At 42.2% G+C, this 22,921-nt stretch overlaps 1 protein-coding gene across 1 annotated transcript in view; it reads left to right on the forward strand.

Moving 5' to 3' along the window:
• Positions 1-1,847: 1,847 nt before the first annotated feature.
• Positions 1,848-22,921, forward strand: part of GCLC (glutamate-cysteine ligase catalytic subunit) — a 50,658-nt gene continuing 29,584 nt past the window's right edge. Inside the window, exon 1 of the mRNA XM_019457430.2 lies at positions 1,848-2,477. Coding sequence (XP_019312975.1) covers positions 2,328-2,477 — 150 coding nt within the window. The 5' untranslated portion in view covers positions 1,848-2,327. The remainder of the gene's footprint in view (positions 2,478-22,921) is intronic.

Raw genomic sequence — 22,921 nt, forward strand, 5'->3', positions numbered from 1 at the left:
CCCATCCTGCTCCAAATTTATGTAAAAGTTTTCCAGTAACCAAATGGAATTTCAAGTTTGAAATGTCTATTTCAGTGGATTAAAATAAAGCTAAAATTAGTTTTACAGTCAAATTAGCCATTCCTCAGATGCTCGGTAGCCACATGTAGTTGATGGCTATTGTATTGAACAATGCAGGCCCATGCAAATGCTAGATTTTGAGAATAAAAAATGATCTTTTAGATGTCTCACTTGCATGTGAAACATGAGCAACACTGCTCTCCTAGATCCCCACACTACCTGCCTTCCTTAGGAAGTAAGATACATAGGAAGCACTTTTCTAGAATCGAGGATATGAAAGGCATAAATTAACTCTATCCCAGAGGAAGTCAGTATAGAGATACTTTTAAAATTATTCTATCATAATGTAGAACTAGAGGCATGTACAAATGCAACCAAATTAAGGAGAGGAATAACTGGGACTGAGCAGATAAACAGGAATGTGTCAAGTGGAGATTTCCAAGCAGAAAAGTCAGTGGAAAGCCAGGACCAAACAAGCCTGGTGATGCTGGTGCAGAGGGTACAAAGAAGAGTGGATGCAGCAGCAGCTGAGGTCGAGTTGGCTGTGAACAAATTAGAATGAAGCTTGGTTTTTATCCTCGCTGTGTGCTGGGGATTGAAACCTCTCCTGAGCTTCAAACACCCCCACAAATCCACGCCCCCCCACACCCCACACACATACACACACTCCACTGTAGGATTATAACCAAACCTTGGGTTTCCATGTCCCCAAGCCCTAAGAGGGGCACATCCAATAGGATGGGTGTGGGAGAAGGGATTTCTGTCATATAGCCTCTCAGCAGTTAATAAGTGCTTAAGAAATGTTAACTTTGTAGTTCATGGAATACACTTTTGGCCTCATGTGTGTGATCTAGTTGCTGTCACTTTCTCCCTCGCTGACACATCAGCACTCTGTCAACACATATTTATTGAACAATAACTTGGGGCTGAGATACCGCCTTCCTTCTCTTTGCCACCAGGATAGGGTCAACCCCAGCTGCTTCTAAAATCCTCTACTCTTTTGTAAGCTCACATGAACATCATTTTAGTCACATAATGGATGAATATTAGGTTTGGATGAGGGATATGCTTTTGGAGAAGATTCCATCAATAAATCCATCTGTAGATGTTGACAAAGTCCCTCTTGTTGCAATGAATGGTGTCTGTGCAAAGAATATAGGTCAAATAATTACAGAATACAGAAATACTTGTCATATATATACATATGGTATAAATACACAAGCTTGTATTTCTCTTAATAACCAGGTAATGTATTGGTCATCAACTCTATGCACGTCTGCATCGTGCACACTCTTACAACATAAAAGATAGAATTAATATAAGTTTACACGGGTGTAGAAATAACTTACCCAAAGTCCCACAGTCAGTAAATAGTGGAAACGAGAATTGAACAGGTGTTTTATCTGACTACCAAGCTACAGAGTCATTACCATACCTGGCTGCCCTCACCTGTTTTTTTTATAAGTGTGAGGGCTTTTCTCACCTCACAAAGAATATAGAGGGTTGTTCATTAATTCAAATGATCAAATTTCTTCTCCAACACCAAGTTTATCTCTTTGGATTAGAGAAAACGAGTTTCCACACGTTTCCTTTGCTTAAAGAGGGGCGAATCTCACTCTCCCGGCCCCCGGTGAGCTCCTCCCCTTCGACTCCGCCCCAACCACGCCTGCGCACGCCTCCTCCTCAGCCTCCTCAGTGTTTCTTTGGGCGCTTGGCCACGCTTCCTCTTCTGCACCGCCTTCTTTCCCCGCCCCTCGCCCGTAGTCTATAAAATCCGGAGCTACGGATCGCGCCTCGGAGCGGCGAGTGAGCAGATAGGAAGACTGGGCATGCTCGGTGGCGGCGCAGGTCTTGGTCACAAGTAGGAAGAAGCCAGTGCACGACACTGGCAAAGAGAAGCGGGAGCCGCTGCCGCACCGCGGCGGTGGGGTCTGTCGCCACCGCCTGGGAGCAGGAGCGGGGCGGGAGCCGGAGCGGGCGAGGCCGCCTGGCCGAGAGCCGCCCAGCCTGCCCTCCTGCCCTCTGCCTCTGTGCCCGTGCGGTGCGCCGGACCCCTGAGTCGGTCACCTGGGGGGCAAGGACCCGCGCGGGGGAGCGGGAGAGGAGCGGACCCTCCCTCTCTCCGCCGGCTGCGGCACGAGGGCGCCCCCGCGGGGCGGAGCAGCTGCTGCCTCCGGCGTCTTCTGCGGGCAGCTGAGTGTCCGTCTCGCGCCCAGCGCCCCGAGCGAGCGGCAGCCGTCAGCCCCGAGAAGGAGGAGGGGGCAGCCATGGGGCTGCTGTCCCAGGGCTCGCCGCTGAGCTGGGAGGAGACCAAGCGCCACGCCGACCACGTGCGGCGGCACGGGATCCTCCAGTTCCTGCACATCTACCACGCCGTCAAGGACCGGCACAAGGACGTGCTCAAGTGGGGCGACGAGGTGAGCGCCCACGGCCTCCGCCCCCGCCTGGCTCCCCTGTCAGGCCACCCCGCGCCTCCTTTGTTCTGCGAGGCGCGCCCCGCGGCCCCACGGTGGTCCGTGTCATCCGGTGTGCCTCTAGGGTCCTCGGACGAGCTGTCCCTGCCCTCGCCTGGCGCGCGTCCGGGGTGTGGGGCCCTGCCTGAGCCTTCTCACCAGACTTCTCCATCCCATTCATTCATTCTTAACGGGTTTCCCCCTTTATTCAAAAAAACGGGGTAGGCGCTGGGAGGGCGCGAGCTTGAGCAGGTGTGACATTTGGTGCTTCTAGGAGTTCTCAGTCTGATACATGTGCCGGCCGCGTCTCGAGATCTACCGTCCCGTGTAAAAATGGGCTTTTGTGCTCAGTGAGAGAGGCACAAAGTTGTCCTAGAAGGCCCATTGCTGCTAGGAGTCAGGTTTTAAGGATGTTCGCTTCTGCCCCATCTCATGCAGATTACGTTTTAAACCTCCCAACTTCTCATCAGTCACCTCGCACCTTCTTCACCCTCCTCCCTCTTCTGCTGCACCACCTCTGTAGAAATTAAGACTCGGTTTTCCTAAAGGGAAGGAAACTTCCTTGTCCTGTTTAATTCTAAATGGGAATTCTTGAAGCTTCACAGTTGGGATTTGTTAGTGGTTTTCCGTGGCCTGCATCCAATGTCTAAACTTTACAAATCAGTGCTTCAACATGTGTTCTGCCTAGAGGTGAAATGTTTTTGTATTCTCAGTATGTTGAACCATCGTTTATGGGAAAGATCTGGAAAGCATTGCCCCTTTGGATTTAGTTTTTTTCCTGCCAAAGCGTTTTGCGCTCTCCCTTCCGTTTTTGAAAGTCGCATGTAGATACAATTCAAATAATTAAATGCTTTTTTTGAAAAGTGCGTCTGTTTTTACCATCTGTCTTCCATGGCTTGCTTAGGTGTAAGCTTATCTTTAGTCCATGTTATTACTCTTGACCTAAGCGTCAAGGTGCTGGTACGCCAATGCAGAATATCTGTGTCTCCTTGCAAAACTAGTTTGTCTGTTCCTAAGATTGGAAGATAATTCTGCTTTTTTACAGTTGAAGGAATTGTGCTGTTTTAAGTTAGAAACGTATAATGATCAGTCATTCACATATCTACTAGAAGGGGTTTGTCATACTTGGGACAGAAAAGGAGTGTACAGGATTGTGTTTACTGGTAATTCTTCAGTTTTATTCTGAAGTTCTTTGTTTCTTCACAGCATCTGATATTATACATGTTCATTTGTATATTGTGGGCATTTTACAATCTATCCTCTACTCTCCAGCCCCCTTGAAAATTCTGCTTCAATCATGTCTGGGCAGAGTATAGGGTTTTTAGGAAGAGTAAAATTCCTACCCTCAAGTTTTGACAGTCAAGTTAGAAATAGGCAGCCTGATGTAAGGAGAAGAAGTGAGATTGTGAAGACTGCTCAGATGGTTAAGGGGGGGGGGGGACCCCACTCTTCTCCTGAAATGGCGCTTAAGTGAAACCTTAGTTCCCTGAAGTTGGTTCTCTCTTAGATCCTTGACCTGTGGTATTGCAGGCATGAATTCTCCATTGTGGTATCTCTGTTTGGGCAGATAGAGAGGGTGATGTTTCGAACGGGGGCGGGGAGGAGTCTCATGCCTAAACATTTGCTGGTGCTTCCTTCTAGTATCATGTCAAAGTAATTACTCATTTACGTTACAGAACATTACTACTTAAAAAAAATTTTTTTTTTTTTAATGTTTATTTTTGAGAGCGAGCACGACAGAGTTCCAGCTGGGGAGTGACTGAGAGAGAGGGAGACACACAGTCTGAAGCAGGCTCTAGGCTCCAGGCTCTGAGCTGTCAGCACAGAGCCTGATGCAGGGCTTGAACTCAGGAACTGTGAGATCACGACCTGAGCCAAAGTCGGACGCTTAACTGACTGACCACCCAGGCGCCCCAGAACGTTACTATTACATGCAGGTCATGATCCATTAGTGGGTTGAGAAATAAATTTGGATTTCCCTAGATTTGTTTTCTTCTCTTCAGAACTTAAAAAAAAGAAAAAAATGGAATAAGATGAAGAGTACCAATTACCACAAACAGTATTCGGTCAAACTTTTGGGTTATTTGAGAGCATGTTGAGCAGGTATGTATTGAGTCACATGTAAATTATTTCTTAGTATGGTGGCCACTTAAGGAGTTTGAAAACCATACTGTCCTATTTATCACAGGAGGCTTCCTTGATGAGACGAGCCTTTGAAAAGAGCAGGAGAGCAGTCATCCACTCCAGTGTTAGCAGTTTTCCTTGCTCAGAGGGACTCACAGACCACATCCACCAAGTGAAGTCTGCAGTCAGGGTCAGACAGCAAGCAAGCCTGTTTGTATGCAGAAGCCTTGGGAATTAACAGAAACAGGCTGGGCAGATAAAAGTAGAGAAGGGTGTGGTGGGTGGTATGGCCCTGGAGATGAAGGATGGCCTTGCCAGACAGAAAATGGTGTTTGAGATGTGATATTTGGACTGTGTTGGTGTGATACCAAATTACTGCTCTTATTGGGAAATTTTGGTGTTGTACTCATAAGTCCTCTTCTCCACCCCACCCCCTCCAAAAAAAAAAAAAAAGGCCTTCAAACCGTGGTTAGAAGGAGACCCTGCCGCTTTTGGAAATGCTCAGCCCTAGTTACTAGGACAGTATTTACACCTGACAGTGTTTATCAGAAGGAACCCTGGAGTTGTAGTTTCCTTATGTTGTAGTCCAAGGCCTGCCAAACTGCCTGTGTGATGGTGAGCCTCAGTTTCCTCTTTTGGAAAATGACAGGGTTGGAATCTCCCTTCTAACTTTTATAGTTTGAGTATAATTTGAATAAGATTTTTAAAAAGCAGTGTACATAATTTCAAACCAGAATGTTATTCTTTGAAATTCACCTGGAGATAGATAATCTTCAGGCTGTTGAGGAAAGGAGAAGGCTGCCACCAGCCGCTGGGATAAAAATGGGTCGTACTGTAAAGGTGTGTGTATGCTGGCTTTTTGGAACTCCAAAGTATTCTCCTGTGACAACGTTATGCATGAGTAGATTCCCAGATCAGCTTACAGATGTTTGTTTCACCTTTGGTTTAACTGGTCCTAACCCTAGCCACCATTTATTCTGTTTCTGTAGGAGATAGACGTTCTAACTCCTGGGTACCAGGAAAACACTTCATTTTGCCCCAGGATGGGGGCTTTGGGGGAGAGGTAAGATGGATGTTCCTGGGTGCTCTCCTGCCTGCTAAGCATTCTATGTATGCAAAAAAGAAAGCCCTTCCCTTTTCACAGCTGACACAACTTTTCAGGTACAGTTTTTGTTTATAACCAGAGTGTACTCATTAAAAGACCAACTTAGGAAATGTATGCTGCCAACGTGGCACTAAATACAACTTTTGATTTTTTCCTAATCACTCTCGTGTTAGTTACCTTCCTGGCCTTTCTGCTACTTAATAATGGCAGAGGCATTATCAGAGTTGAAATCTGTCTGACTCCAGGTCCATTTCTTAAACACCTTATACCAGGTTTTGGATTATTTACGATGTATGAGATTTCATCAAATCTCCTTTTACACAGTTCACACTACAGGTTGTAAAGGTGTCAGGAAACAACATTTGAAAGCAAACGTTTAATTTTTCTAATTTTTTTTAACCCAGTGTTGTGGCTGTCAAAGTTAAGAAGGTAATTGTCCTGTAGTATGCAGAAAAGTGCATGTGATCTTAGGAAAATATAATATGCCTTTAATACTTGAGTGTGTTCTTTGCATAAAGCCAGTAAAACTGGGGTGGGGTATATTCAGTGCTGATAGGTCTTTGAACTACAAATTTGCTTGTGTAGGGTAAGAATGCTTAAATGACTATTTAGAAAATGCATAGCTTGCTGATTAATAAGCTTATGATCCTGTAGGAAAAGTAACATAACCCTGAGCTATAAATCTAGAATGAATAAAAGCAGCCATTTGAGTGTAAATGAATGTGAAGCTTGGACAAATTGCTTAATCTCAACCTCAGTTTTATTATCTATAAAACAGGGATGATAATACCTCATAGGGTTATTAAGATTAAATAGGATAATGTTGATGAAATGGTGTACAAGGAAGTGCCTAACTTACTAAACAAAGACTCATAAAATGGTAACTTAAAATGTTTACTTGGAAGAATTTTTTTTTTTTTTTTTAATGTTTGAATGAGAGTATGTGAGCAAGAGCGTGAGTGGCAGAGGGGCAGAGAGAGGGAGAGAGAAGAGAGAATTGGAGGCAGGCTCCATGCTGTCAGTGCAGAGTGACACAACAGTGAGATCATGACCTGAGGGGAGATCAAGAGCCAGTCACTTAACCAACTGAGCTACCCAGGTGCCCCTACTTGGAAGTTTTAAAATATCTGCTATATCTCATCTAAATACTCATGGTCAAACTGATTCTCAGCTATAGAGAACAAACTGAGGGTTACTGGAGGGGAGGTGGACAGGGGGTGGATCAATAGGTGATGGCTATTAGGGCAATTGTGATGAGCACTGGGTATTGTATGTAAGTGATGAATCCCTGAATTCTACAACTAAAACTAATATTACACTGTATGGTAACTAGCTGGAATTTAAATACAAATTTGAAGAAAAAAAATAGCCATAGTCATTGGGGAATGAGGTAATCCCTGTATGTAGGGTTTATTTTTAAACTAACAAACTTATATTTGTTTATTCAGATATATATTTCATTAGCTTATTATTTTTGATGGTATTGATGGTAATTCTAGTATTTCTAAATTGCTTTTAACAATCTAAATTGTCTTAAAAATACATTACTAGACACTGACTTACTAGAATTAGATATTGAGCACAACTATTTCTTGATAGTCATTGTCAAGATTCAGGTTTCTTACATAGGTCATTGAGTGTTTTGTGACCTATAAAGCCAAGTTGTTTTATCTTTCTGCTGTCACTGTGTACATTGTTTTACAGCATTCATTCATATGTCTAAAGCACAGTGGTGAAATCAAGGAAAAAATGAATTTGTGCTTCTGAACATTTTATATACTCCAGGCATCTGAATGTGTTGTTAAATTTAGAAAACTGTATTTGGGGCATTACGGGTGCTGCTGGTATTGGATGGGAGCGTATTCTAATAAGCTTGCTAATCTTTGTTCGTTCATGATTGAACCAAGTTAGGTGGGTTTTTAAAAACATTTCAACACCTTTATTTAGATGTAACTGATATACATCAAACTGCACATATTTAAAATGTACAGTTTGATAAATTTTGATATAGGTATACACCTGCGAAACTATCACTACAATCACAATAACATCCATCATTCTAAAAATGTTCTTGTGCCCCTTTGTAATACCCCCCTTTCCTCCCCACTTAACAGGCAACCAATGATCTCCTTTCTGTCACCATAGTAGAATTTGCATTTCCTAAGAGTTTTATATCTAGGAAACCCTATAGCATGTACGTTTTTGGTCTGGCTTTTTAAGCTGCATATACATTTTGAGGTTCATTCCTTTTGCTGCATGTATAAGTAGTTCATCCCTTTCATTGCTGAGTAGTATTCCATCGCATGGATATACTATGATTTGTTTATCCACTGTTTGGATTGTATCCAATTTTTAGCTTTTACAAACAAAATTTATATGAACATTATGTCTTTGTACTTAATGCTTTTATCTACCTTGATTATTCCCTAGGAGTGATGTGTTTAACTTTTTAAGGAAACTATAAAACTTTAAAAACATTTTCTTTTTAATGTTTATTTTTGAGAGAAAGAGAAAGACTGTGAACAGGGAGGGGCAGAGAGAGAGAGGGAGACACAGAACCTGAAACCGGCTCCAGGGTCTGAGCTGCACAGAAACCGATGAGGGACTCGAACTCATGAACCGCGAGATCATGATCTGAGCCGAAGTTGGACGCTTAATTGACTGAGCCACTGAGGTGCCCCCCTGAGTTGTTCTCTTGTTACCGAATTTGAGAATTCTTTATATATTTTGGATGTAATTCTTCCCAGATAATAGACATTCCCAGTCTGTTTTCATTGTCTCAAATGATGTCTTTTGAAGAACAGAGAAGTTGTTCATTGTAATGAAGTCCAGTTTGTCCACTTGTTCTTTTATACTTTTGGTGTGGTATCTAAGAAATCTTTCTTTAATCCAAGATCACAAAAGTTTGCTCCCTTATTTTCTTCTAGAAGTTTTATAATCTTAGGCTTTACATTTAGGTTTACAACCCATTTTGAATTACTTTTGTCTGTGGTATAAGGTATGGATTGTTGCTTTTGGTTGCCCCAGCACAATTTGTTGAAAAGACTATCCTTTCTCCACTGCCAGAGGTACATGGCCTTTGTGGCTTGTCTAATACCAGTTGTCTGTGTGTGTGGTTTTATTTCTGGATTCTTTGTATTTGATCTGTATGTCTATCTTTATGCCTGTACTACACTCTTTTTATTGCTGTAGCTTTATAATACATTGTGAGATAAGGCAGTGTTAGCTCTCCAGCTTTGTTCTTTTCCAGCAAAGTTTGGTTTGACTCTTCTGAGCCCTTTGAACTTCTACATGAATTTTAGAACCAGTTTGGCAATTTCTACCAAAAACAAACAAACCCTCCTGGGGTTTTGACTGCAATTGGATTGAATCCATAGATCAGTTTGGGAAGAATTGACATTTTAACCATAATGAGTCTTCTGACCCAAGAACAAGTACAGCTTTAATTTTTCTCATCAATGTTTTATAGTTTTTGTTTTTTTTTTAAGTTTATTTAGGGGGGGAGTGGAGAGAAAGAGGAGTGGGGGAGGGGCAGACAGAGCAGGAGAGAGAATCCCAAGTAGGCTCCCGCACTGTCCCTGCAGAGCTTGATCTCAGGACCTGAGCCAAAATCAAGAGTTGAAGGCTTAACCTGAGCCACCCAGGCGCCCCAGTATTTCGTCATTCTTAATGTACAAGTCTTGCATATCTTTTGTTAGGTTTATCATGGTTTCATATTTTTTTCCTATTGTAAATGCTATTAAGTTTCAATTTCTGATTATTGATTGCTAATATATTGAAATAAAATTGGTTTTTGCATATTTATCTTATATTCTAACCTCATTTTTGAACATGTGGGATACAGTTGTAATTAATAACTGTTTTAGTGTCTTTGCTAATACTTTCATCTTTGCTATTTAAGGTTAAGTTCAGTTTTAATTCTTTTCATTCTGAATATGCTTCACTGCTTCTTTGCATGCCTGGTAATCTTTTATTGGATTCTTTACCTTGTTGGGTGCTTGTTACTTGGGTTTTCCTGAGTATTCTTAAGCTTTGTTCTTGAATATAGTTAATTTGGAGATAGGTTAATCCTTTGAGGTCCTGATTTTGTAATTAGGCAGATCCAGAGAAGTCTCTAGTTTAGGGCTAATTCTTCTACTGAGGCAAGACCTTTATGAGCATTTTCCCCAGTGCCCCTGAATTAGAAGTTGTTCCTTTCTGACTTGTGGGAATACAATTCTGCCCTAGCTTTGGGTACTTGCCTCATGTATGGATTGACTTACTACTGAATTCCTAAGGAGGAGCCCTCTGCTGATCCTCTGGGTTTATCTGTGCACCTCTCTTTGGCACTTTGTGTCTTTGGCACCAGTGTCTTGAAAAAGCTGCTCTTTCATATACTCTGGTTTTGGTTGTTTCAGGAGGGAAGGTAAAATTGGTTGCTTTTACTCCATCTTGAGCAGAGGTCTTTTTCTCTTTATCTTTTTTTTTTTTTTTTTTTTTTTTAAGCTCTGCTCCTCCTTTGGAAACTTTGTCCAGAGGCTGGCTGCCCTTGTGGTTATAAAATACCTCCAGTAACCAAGATTTAGCCAACTTTTTAAAGTCAAGATTTTCTTTGCTTTTATGCTGTCATGTTCATCATTTTGCATCACTGTTGTCATCCTACAACTGGGTATTTGTTGAAAATACAGTCATTTTAAAAGTTTGCATATGTTTTATGAACGGACTTTAATTTGAAGATGCAAGTCTAAGCCTTGAATCTTCCTCCAAATAACTGTGTGATATTAGGTATAGAACTTAAGTTCTTTAGACCACAAATTTCTCATCTGTAAGACTAATAAAAAAAAGTCATATCATTTGGTTTTGAATTTCATGTTGACCTATATGTGTGTGTGTGTGTGTGTGTGTGTGTGTATAGTTTCTAATTGTGTCTTTTAACAATTTGTTTCAGAATACTTTAAATTCCATACAACTTACAAAAATCAGGACATGTGTACAAGAAATGGTAGAATTTATTTCCTTACCCTGTCACCTTTTGGGTTTTAGCATTCATCTAAGATAAAGTACTTCACTGGCTACTGACAAAGTAATCTAATTATATAGTCATAGATATTAGGTTTCTAGAAATTTGTTTTTAACGTCTTAGGTGAGCCTATTTGAGCCTCACAACTTTTTTTAATTTTAGAGTGAGTGCAAGCGAGGGAGAGTGGCGGAAAGAGATACAAAATCTTAAGCAGGCTCCATGCTCAGGGCAGAGCCTGATGCAGGGTTGGATCCCATGACCCTGAGATCATGACCTGAGCCGAAATCAAGATCTGGATGGACACTCAACCAGCTGAGCCACCCAGGCGTCCCACAACTTTTCTATTAAAATCACGATGGTATTGCAAAAATGTTTTCCTCAGAAAAGCTGATACTTAAGTTTTATTTACTTATGGCAAAACACTAAAGGCTATATTTCCATGATGGATAATTTTTTTAATTTATTTAAATTCAAGTTAGTTAACATAGAGTGGAATAATGGTTTCAGGAGTAGAACCCAGTGATTCATCACTTATTTATAACACCCAGTGTTCATCCCAACAAGTGCCCTCCTAATGCCCATCACCCATTTAGCCCATCCCCCCAACCACCTCCCCTCCAGCAACCCTTAGTTTGTTCTCTGTATTTAGTCTCTTATGGTTTGCCTTCCTCTGTTCTTATCTTACTTTTCCTTCCTTCCCTATGTTCATCTATTTTTGTTTCTTAAATTCCACATATGAGTGCAATCATATGATATTTGTCTTTCTCTGACTAATCTATTTGGCTTAGTATAATACAGTGTAGTTCCACATGATGGATAATTTTTAAAAAAATTTTTTAATGTTCATTTTTGAGAGAGAGCGCAAGTGGGGGAGGGACAGAGAGAGAGGGAGGGAGACACAGAATCTGAAGCAAGCTCCAAGTTATGAGTTGTCAGCACAGAACCCAATGCAGGGCTGGAACCTACGAACCGCAGTATCATGACCTGAGCTGAAGTTAGATGCTTAACCGACTAAGCCACCCAGGCGCCCCTGGATAATTTTTAAATTAAGTATTTGTTGTGTACTTCCTATATATCAAGGGCTTCCTGTGTTAGGTCATGGGGTTGAAGAGAGAAATCAAAAGCTGCTTTTGAACTCGAGTGGAAGGTGGGTGAACAAGGGGGAGGGAGGAGAGGAGGATATCTAGAGATCCTGGGGGTCTTAGGGATGGCGAGTGAACCTTTTGGTGGAACTCAAAGGGAGAAGGAGAAAGGCAAGGAAAGGGCATGTGCAAATGTGAGATTATGGAGGTGCCTGAAGTTGAGAGAGTACTGCTATAACACAGGACCAAAGCAGAGGAAAAGGAATGGCTAGAAGTTGAGGCTAGAAAGGTGGGTTGGGTTCAATCTGTTGAAGGTCCTTGCTAGTAGGCCATGTCAGGAGACCTAATGTTGTAAGTCCAAGAATAGTACAAGGAAATGTCTTCTAGGTCCCTTTGGTCATAGTGTGACATAGGTTGGGAGGAATAACTGGAGACAAGGAGCCCACACTATGGAGGACATGTCATTGCTAGGAGACAGAAAAGAGTGTAGCCTAAGACTCAGGAGAGAAAGATTTTGTCTGTTAAAGGAGATACTTTAGAGAAGGAGTACAAGGACCTGGCATGTGAGCAGGTATGTCTCTCATCCTGGTTCCTAACTTAGATGACTAAGTGAATAAGATTCCCTGGAAGGATAGTTCCTCGGGGAACTGGTTTGGATATTCTGGTTTGGAACCCTTTAAGGGGCCTAGTACTCATTCAGTAGAAATACCAGGTAGACAGGAGAAAGCTGGAGCCACATCTGAGTTGCCCGGGGGGGGGAGACGCTCACCACAGGCCTAAAGATGGTGGTTAAAACCAAAGTGGAGAGCAAGATAGACCAGGGAGAGGAAACACTGGCAGCACCTCAGAACCCTGATGGATACACATTAAAAAAAAAATTTTTTTTTAATGTTTATTTTTGAAAGAGACCGAGCATGAACGGGGAAGGGGCAGAGAGAGAGGGAGACACAGAATCTGAAGCAGGCTCCAGGCTCTGAGCTGTCAGCACAGAGCCCCACGTGGGGCTCCAAGTCACCGTGAGATCATGACCTGAGCTTAAGTCAGACACTTAACTGACTGAGCCACCCCAGCGCCCCATGATGGATACACTTTTTAAGGGACAGGGATAAAGTGTGGGATCCTAAGAGGGAACGGTGTGAGGGGTAGTAAGACTGCTGTGTGCAGGAAGAGGGCTCGCAGGCTTTTGAGAGGTGTGGAAGGATAAGAACTGAAAGGAAGCCACTGGATTTGCTGGTTAGGCAGGAACTGGAGGCTTTGGCAACAGCCTATCTCAAACATATTGAGAACTTGGGGGGAAAAAACAAAAATTGGTTTCTGGCCAAAATAAATGGCACAAAGCCCATGGATATCTTCACAGTTCATAGGGTCCTTGAAATCTTGATTATAATTTTAGCAAGAAACAGAATTGAACTATTTCAGTTGAACTGGATGGCGTGTGAGTTTGGGTATCACTTAATACCATTGTGGCTATTAAGTTGTCTCTGGAGTAGTATATTTAGAATGATTGTAATGGAGTGAGTATATTAGAATGATGATCCTGAATCTCCACTTAAAGGTTGGTGTTCTCAGACATTGTTTAAGAAGTTGGGGAAACATGATTAAGTAAGTCTCAGACTTCTGGCCAAAAGAACTCATTTTAGATACATGTTGATAGGTATTCAGAAAACTTGGTTATCTGGATTGGTATATCCTTAGAGAGTGTATGTGGCTACAGTTGTACTTTGTTGGACACTCTTCTGAAAGTTTCCTTATGCTTAGGTTTTTTTTGTGTCTGTCATGGTCAGAATTTGAGATATGGTAGTAGTTTCCAGAGTAAGATTACGAAAGAACCCAAACCAGATGTTCCTAATTACGTAAATGTTCACACAGACCCACTGGTCTTGTCTCCCCCCCCCCCCCCCAGGTCCTTTTTTTAGTCCATTGGATTTGGTTAGTGCCTTTTATTTTTTTTTAAACTGGATGTTGATTTAGCAGAGTTAAAACCCTTAGGCAAGAGACTTCCTGACCCTTTTCTTGGAAGCTAGTAAGAATCTAGGCTGTGACTGTGCCCCATTTGGATTACTTGCAGGGGTCATGGGCTCGATACACAGGGCTTCACATATTTTAATGCTCTGGAGAGATCATAAAGATCTTAAAGTACCTGTAAAAGTTGACCGGCACTTGTCTGAAGTGTTTTCAAGAGTTAGTGACCTTCAATCCTTAGAAAGTTAGCATTTTTTATTTTTAAAAAAGTTTTTGTTTGAAAGGATATACTCTGAAAACTTTAAACCTCAGACAAACCTAAGGAGGTTATTTGGGAGTGCTTCCTTCATTTCCCGCTGGAAATGTTCACATATTTACATAAGTCAGGTATTTGGAAGTTACTTTTTTTTTTTTTTTTTTTTTTTTAATGTTTTCTAGTGTTTATTTTTGAGAGAGAGACAGAGTGCAAGCTGAGGAGGGGCAGAGAGAGAGAGAGGGAAACACAGAATCTGAAGCAGGCTGCAGGCTCTGAGCTGTCAGCACAGACCCTGACATGGGGCTCGAACTCACAGAACTGCAAGATCATGACCTGAGCCAATGTCAGACACTTAAACGACTGAGCCACCCAGGCGCCCCGAAGGTACTTTTTTTTTTTTTTTTTTAATCTTTCTTTATTTTTGGGAGAGAGAGAACCGTGTGAATGGGGGGAGGGGCAGAAAGGAGAGGAACAGAGGATCTGAAGCAGACTCTGCACTGACAGCAGCAAGCCCAATGCAGGGCTTGAACCCACAAATCGTAAGATCATGACCTGACCCAAAGTCAGATGCTTATATGACTGAGCCACCCCGGTGCCCTAGAAGGTACCTTTTTATCTAACACACTTTCAGTAGTGCTGCCTGTGCTAAGGATGGTGGTCCTCTCTTCTTGGCCCCCAAGGCTGCCATTTCTGTATTAAGTTGTATCTAGGGGTCCTGCTCTGTGGGCTTTAGTACTCAAATACAGAGAGGACTAGGAAGTAAACAAAAGGCTTCTAAGTACAAAGTTTATGCATTTTACTCCTAGAAGTGTCTTAAGCCTTTACCCAGAGAGCACTCACTTTATACACAGTTGCTGCAAGCTTGGCATCTGGTTTCTTAGTTTACGATGAGCTACATACAAATCAATTGAGGCAGAAGCAAGAGAAAGCAATTCAGAGAGCAGCTGTGAAAAGCATATCTAGACACGGCAGCCCGGTGTTCCTCTAAGGATCTTCCTCTGCTGTAATTCTAGTTAGAGAAATAAAATAGCTAATGAATTCCAAAGCCTTAATAAAAAGTGACAGTGTGTTTAGGATCTTCCTATTGTGATGGCAGAAGAGGTTGTAATCACTTTTAGAAAGATAATATACATAAAAATGTTTAAGAGATCATGTGCTTGAAAGGAGTAAGCTTTGGGAAACAAGACAATGCATTTGAATAAGATTACCTTCCTGGCAACACCGAGTAAGTAATGTATTTGCACCAGTGAAAGAACAATGGATGGTCATATACTAAGAGTTTCTAGAAAAATTTAGTAGAAATACAGATTTCCCCCCACTCTCCGAGAGGGCATCCCTCTGAAATCTTTTCTAACCCAAAATCATGTAAAGTGAAGAAGCAATTACCGTTATTTATATGGAAGAATTTTTTAGCATTCCCAGACCCCCAAATAACCTCTTTTAGACTTTTTTGATACCTTAGGACGTATCTTGCTAATGGGTGGCCAGAATAAATCGAGATCAAGCCCAGATGCTCACTGACCCAGTTCAGAGCTATGGTGACTAGAGGCTGACACGCTGGGTGTGGCTCCCAGGGAAGGGGCCTGGCGGGGCCCTCTAGCTGCTCCAGGTGCTCTCTGGTATAAGGGCTCGCTGCGGGGATGTTGTTTTCACCTTTTTTTTTTTTTTTTTTTTTTAATTATTTTGAGAGAGAAGGAGAGCATGAGCGGGGGAGGGGCAGAGAGAGAATCCCAAGCAGATCCCACAGTATCAGTACAGAGCTGTGAGATCTTGACCTGAGCCGAAATCAAGAGTCAGATGCTTACCCGACTGAGCCACCCAGGTGACCCTTTGCCTTTTTGTAAAGGCAGAAAATCTCCTTCAGATTTCTTTCAATTAGCAAAAACAGGTACAGTTATCCCTCACTTTCTGAAACTTTGCATGACTTTGCGTTATAAGAGAAACTTTGCGTTTCTCTTATAAAAGACGTATATTAGATAAGTATGTGTTTCACTAAATGAAAGAAATCTAAAGAGAATTCTTGCTGCTATGAAAACAAAGTTACCATACTGAGGTAGGTCTTTTGTAACAGTGAGTGGCCTACCACGAATTTTTGGAAAACTGGAAATGCTCCTCGCCTTACACCATTTCTGCTTATGAAAGTTTTTATAGGAACACTTCACTTCCAGATAGATAGAGGGGAAACCCCTGCTGATGTAGCTCTTTCCTATCAACAAAGTAGCTTGGTTCAAATATTTGAAAAGCAGTGGATACCTTTACTCGTTTAGAGCTGGAAAGGACTTTTTTTTTCCCTCCTATTTTTCCAGATGATAAAACTAAGGCTCAGAGACTAAAACACATTCCAAATGCCCATAATTGTAATATTTGTAAGAAAAGAGGGAAAATTAAGGCTGTTCTGAGCAGGTTGGTGCCTCTTGGGGGTGGGGACAAGAAGGAGGTTGTGGTAGCGGGTGGTCAGCAAAGATTTCTCCGAAAAGGTGGCATTGAGACAGAAGCTAGCTGTTTGAAGGGCTGAGGTAAAATCTTTCTAAGCAGAGAGAATAGAAGGGCTGTCAAGGTCCTGACTTGGTTTTTGGAGAAAGAAGTGTGGCCAGTGTGGCCACAACACAATGGGGAGGAGGGAGGTGGGAAATAAAGGAGGCAGAGGTCGGAAGACTAGCCTTAATGTTCCTGGTGAGGGGTGTTGGGTCGTTTAGCCCAGTGGGAGCCACTTGAAAGTTTCAAGGAAGGGAATGACTGGATCTGCTTGGTGCAGGAACCCAGGACTGCCTGATTGCAGAATTAGGCCCCGTTCTACACTAGGAGCTTTCACTTTTGACTGAGACCAATAGTACTGGAAACAAATGCCAAATGAAACAAAATGTTGGTGAAATGGTATTTCCATTCCCATGAGTGACACATTCTGGTATTTTATTCTTGATTTGAAAAAAAAAAAAAAAGCTTTTTATTTTGAGAGAGCATGAGCAGGGGAGGGGCAGACAGAAGGTGGGGAGAGAATCCCAAGCAGGCTGCACACTGTCCTTGCAGAGCCTGACGTGGGGCTCAATTTCACGAACTGTGAGATCATGACCTGAGCCAAGACCAAGAGTCGGATGCTTAATGGACTGAGCCCCCCAGTACCCCTCAATTTCAAAATTTTTATGTGATGTTGATTACTGCCTACTTTGGCTCATTACAGGCTTGTAACTAGCATTTGAAAAACCCTTCTAAGACTCCTATTCTGCCTTAATAAATATACCTCTGCCCAAGAGGTAGAAAACAATAGCCAGTAGCATCTGAGTGGTGCTGTATACTTCTGGTTTAGGCACTTTTGCATGCAGGTGTTTTGTTTTGTTTTTGTTTTTGTTTTTAAGTTTCTTTGAGAGAGCATGAGAGAGTGCAAGCAAGGGAGGGACAGAGAGACTCCCAAGCACATTTTGAGCTGCCAGCCACAGCCTGATTTGAGGCTTGATCTCACAAACCATGAGATCATGTCCTGAGCTGAGATCAAGTCAGATACTTAACTGACTGAGCCACCCAGGCACCCCACATGCAGTTTTTATATGTAATCCTTCCCAGAAACTGATGGACACCGAAACATGAACTCCTAGCTCCCAAATGAGCAGGAGGAAAAGCTCTCTGTAACAGTTTTCATGGGCTCCAACACAAGATGAGATTTAAGGTGGACAGAAAAAGAAGAAAAAAATAAAGGTAGGGATGGTGGTGATGAAGGAAGTAGGCTCTTGTTTCTGAGTAAAAATACAAATGTCTTAGAGTCACAGATGTTTAAGTATTTTTCGTTACCAGATGGCCAGTGATTCCCTTCTAGAAGTGAAATGCCAACATTCTTTCAAAACTGTAATATTGAATATGCTTGGTAAATTTCTCGGTCTGCAGGATGAATGCTAGCAGGTTTAGTAACATGACTGCAGCCTTCCCAGCTAATCTTCTGCTGGCAACGGAGCCCAGTGAAAAGGCAGATGCGGATGAGCCCTTTATATGAAACCCGGGCTGATCTCAGTTGTTAGTTATGCAGCCTGCGTCAACCTCAGCCCAGGCCAGCAGGTATTGGGCCAAAATCAGGACCTTTGACTTACTCTTTAACAGGAATTTCAAATATGGCAGGAAAGGAGTTTATATTAACAAGGGTCTCCATCTTCCAAATCTGATCTTAAGGAGGTTAGCATTGCTCTCTTGGAGGGATCTGCCCAAACATCCAGGTGTCATTCCTGAGGTGGAGCCCTGATGCTGCCTTTATGAGATGTGATTATGAAAGAGCATCTGTGCTCAGATTCTTGTGATGGTGGAATATGGTGTTGAATCCATGCTCTCCCCAGCCCCCCATGACCCTGGCTCTGGGGGCCTAGATGGGCCTGAGCACAGCGGTCACTTGGGAGGTAGAATGTATCTGCTTTACAGTTGGCTGTCACTCAGTCTCTTTAGAAAGCACTTTTTTTTTTTTTTTTTAACCCCTTTGGTGGGTTAGTCTACCACTGGTTCCTAAAAACTAAAACTCCAAATTTCTTCTATTTTTTTTTTTTTTTGGCAGTCCTTGAATTTAAGCCCACTGAATTCATAAACACACCTTGAAAGATTATACTTGTTTTCTTAAATTTTTTTTTAAATGTTTTTATTTTTGCGACAGAGAGAGACAGAGCATGAGCAGGGGAGGGGCAGAGAGAGAGGGAAACACAGAATCGGAAGCAGGCTCCAGGCTCTGAGCTGTCAGCACAGAGCCCGATGCGGGGCTCGAACCCACAGACTGCGAGATCATGACCTGAGCTGAAGTCGGACGCTTAACCGACTGAGCCACCCAGGCGCCCCTATACTTGTCTTCTTGATTGTCCAGTTCTAGGAGTGCATCAGGCAGAGCTGGGCACCACCATGGAGGGTGCATGTTCTCTTCAGCAACAGGCATGACCCTTGCTAAAGCCCTAAGCTTCCCCACACGTGGTAGGAGCCACCTCAGAGGTTCTTGACACACACCTCCCCATACTGAGCACTACGCAATAGTTGATCAAAAGCAGCCTTTATCTGGATGGGGACCAGGATACCTTTTTTCTTGTCAGCCCTGTGGTGACATATTCCTCTGGCAGAGGAGTCCTGACCCCTGCAGACAGCCTAGCCCATGTCAACCCAGTTTTCACTCCTGGCCCATCCCTGACCTGGCCTACCCTCCCCTCCCAGCCACCCCATCTGGGACTCCACACTCACCCAATTTTCTGGCTCAGCACCTGGCTCCAGCTGCCTGGGGCTGCACACAGGTCAACTGCCCGTGTCACGCCTGAGCACACACAGGAAGGTGTAGTGGTCAGTTGCACCTACCTCCCCAACCCCGAGCCCTGCAAAGTTCACCCCTCTCCCACATCTATCCATGCCCAGCTCCTTTCAAGCCCCTGTCCCTCTTCCTACCTGTCCCCTGCCCCACAGACTCTCCACGTCAGCCCACCTACCAGAGGAAGCTCCACAGACATGGCCCAGTTGTCCATTCCCTTTGCCCACCCCATCCCCCTGTGACTCGCCCGCCAGGTGGGCCTGCCATATTCCTCTGGCAGAGGAATATGTTTGCAGGAAAGAGCCAAGGAATTGACTTGTCCTTAAAACTCAGAAGCTACAGATCTAAGAGATGTTTTGAGGTAAATAAAAACTATACTTACAGTATTGTTTTTTGAGGAGCAATGGTCTGCGGTTTAGGTTTAGGGTTTGTTTTTGTGGGTGGTTTTTTTTTTTCTTTTTTTCTTTTTTTTTTTTTTTTGGTTGAGTGCCTGTGTAAAATTGGTGGCCATGGGAAACATGACCTTTGGTAACTTTACTTGATGAATTACTTTTTGTGAGGTTAATTTGTGTGAGAAGACTGGCTGGGTTCTGCTAGGTTTGATTCAGAAAGAAGGTAGGAATGCCTTAATGTGGTCTTTATAACCATCAGAAAATTAAAACTGAAATATGCTTGAAGTGTAGTGGTATGGTTAAAAAAAAAATCTGACAAACATAAATTCAGAGGCCCAGAAAAATAAATGTCTCCTGCTGTTAATAGAGCATGAAAGAGCAGATGTACTTTTAGGGATTTCCTATGTAGTGAGTTAATAGGCCCGTGTACAATTCCAGGACTGTGGTTTCTTTTAGGTTTTAGTCCAGTGAGGTTCAATGTTACTCTCTGTAGTAATAGAAATATTTGCTCTATTCAGTAGGGTAGCCAGTAGCCCTATGTGGCCAGTGGGACTTGGGAACTGAATTTTTAACTTTATTTTAAATCTAAATTGGAATAGCTACATATGCTTACTATCTACTATAATGGACAATGTGAATTTGTTTTTCTTTTAGTGAAAGGTGTCATTCTCTCTCATAATCTTCCCAACAGCTCCCATTTAGTCTCTTTTAAAGTCTTAAATTTCTTCACTTAGACTTCATATTACTAATCTTGGCATGTGAAGAATTTTTCTCTGTGTGGGCCAAGATAATGATTCAAGGAAGTTACTTCACCTAATCATACAGGAAATTCACAGATGTTATGCATTGTTAAGATTGAGATTAACATGTTATAAATAAAAAGCAACCTACTCTGTCAGCTTAAGTTCTAATCTAGGATGGCAACAGAAGACCAGGTCAGGGCAAGGCCACATTTATTTTGGTTTCTAAAAGTGTAAAGTTCCCTAGAGTACACCCTGTGTAATTCTGTGGTATGAAATGACATTTCACAGTAGGAGAGAAAGTCAAAATACATCAAATATTATAAGAAATTGACATAACTGTAGACTAAACTACTAAAACATTTCTTTAGGGAACATAGGGCAGTTTAACATATCAACAGTTTAGAACATCACCATATACATGAATCTATAAAAGCACATGTATTCCAGTTTCTACTTCCTAGTTACTGGTCTCCCCAAATGCTCAGACATTACCACATAAAACACTGGTTTTGATATTTGTAATGTTAGATGTGTCTAACCTGGGAGTCCACCTTAAAACCAGATTCTGAGTCATACCAATTTCATTACATTCATGTAAGAATTTCTTATGTAAGTTTATTCACTATCTTAAGCACAGCTATTCTTTTGGTCTTATCATTCGGCTCTTCCCCATTTAAGTACTGGGGTTGAAAAAAAAAGCATCACTGTGGCTGACACCTCTTGGGGTGCTCTAAGTTTAGGTATTATGCTGGTACCCATCATATGGAAATGGATGCCATCCAACTGAATGGTTGAGAGTGCTCAAAAATATTGGTCCTTTTATTTTGCCATGTGAGAAAACTGCCTTCTGGATAGAAGGCATGGCCGCTAGCTTTAAAATAGTTTATAATCTAGAGAAGGACTGTCATGGCATGATGTCTTTGGGGAGGGCCCACTTTATCTGCATCTCTGACCAGCCAGAGAGGCGATGATGCTGCAGTCAGAAAGGTGGTTGGGGAAAGCATGGGAATCCTGTGGGAAGTTATTGAGACATCAATAGACCCTCCCCTTTGGCCAGTCCCTTTCCTCCAGGAAGCCTTCTGAACTAGACTGGATCCGCTCCTCCTATTACACATGCACAGCTCTGTTTGGTTATCTCCAGTGCTCACCCAGACCCTTCTGTGTTATTGGCTGTGGCTCTAGCAGCAACGGAGGAAGCTTGAGAAAAAGGAGCCACGCCTGCCTGACTCTTCACAGTATTGTCAGCACCTACCCAACACTGGGCCTTGTTGAGCGGGTGAAAGGACAAAGGGGGGCGGGGAGGGTGGAGCAGCAAGACCATGGGTTTTGGCACTGATTGGTCATCAACTCTAACTGGGGCCTTAACCCTCAAAGTGGCTGTGGGCTTGTTTTGGAGTTAGCGTAAGGAGAAAACTGCGTCTCAGAAGCAGGTTATTCTAGCAAGAGTCAAGACTACTGCTTGGGCCATTGGAAGAGAGCCAACAGTGGAGTTGAGGACCTGGCCCTGAATTTTGAATTTCAAGAGGATGGCTGGAGACAAAAGGATTTCTTAGAGTATCATCTCTCTAAATAGGGAACTGCCTGTAACTGCTTCTGAGCCTTATAGAACTAGATTGCTTTCCTAATTAAGTACTGTTTTTACTTCCAGGGAGTAGAAATTTTAAAATTCGTGTTTTATAAAATGTCTAGCTTTTTCTCAAATTCCAAGCTCTCTGAAACACTTACCTTCATGGTAGAGTATCAAAAGTTTTTTTTACAAAGGAGATTTAATTTAAACTAGTGGTAAATGTCATTTAAAGACCACATAAATCCTACAAAACTTGAATATATTTATATTAACAGTTACTATTGTTATCTTGAACTCTGATGCCATGATCGCTTAACGGTCGACTATATATTCAGCATTGTCCTGAGAACTTACATCACCCTCAATTAAGATTCTTTACTTTTCTTGGCCTAATTTCAGATGAACATAAAGCACCTCGTGCTTGTGCAAACCTGCACTGAATAACTAGTGGATTATTGTATTCAGGTCATTCCTAGCAACACTATATAACACATAAACTACACAATAGTCTTTTGAATGTGCCTTTGTCTTTGATTCAACAGCTCAGAGATATTAGTGGTTTTTATTCTAGTGGGATAAAATTTAGCCTTTTTCACAATGAAATTAAAAAATTTTTAATGTATAGAAAAAGTGCACATTTTAAAATAAGCATCTTACATACTGGTTGGTTATTTTTATTGTGTCTCTTCTCACCCCATTTAAAAAGATAACTAATGGGTACCAAGTAGCAGTGTCCCTAAGTTACATTTAGGGAGTTGTAATCTGTGTACTGAGAATAGAGCCCAATGGCTGTTTTTGCTACTTCCATATATGTTGATTACACAAATTTGAATTAGTTACTCTGCAGTCCACTTAAAATATCTTGGAATTGTGTATGTATGCAATGTACATAGATGTTGCTGTAACTCTGAATACACAGCCTAG

This window comes from Panthera pardus, unplaced genomic scaffold, assembly GCF_024362965.1.
Source record: "Panthera pardus isolate Hobbes unplaced genomic scaffold, ASM2436296v1 HiC_scaffold_17, whole genome shotgun sequence".
In the NCBI taxonomy this organism is placed as follows: domain Eukaryota; kingdom Metazoa; phylum Chordata; class Mammalia; order Carnivora; family Felidae; genus Panthera; species Panthera pardus.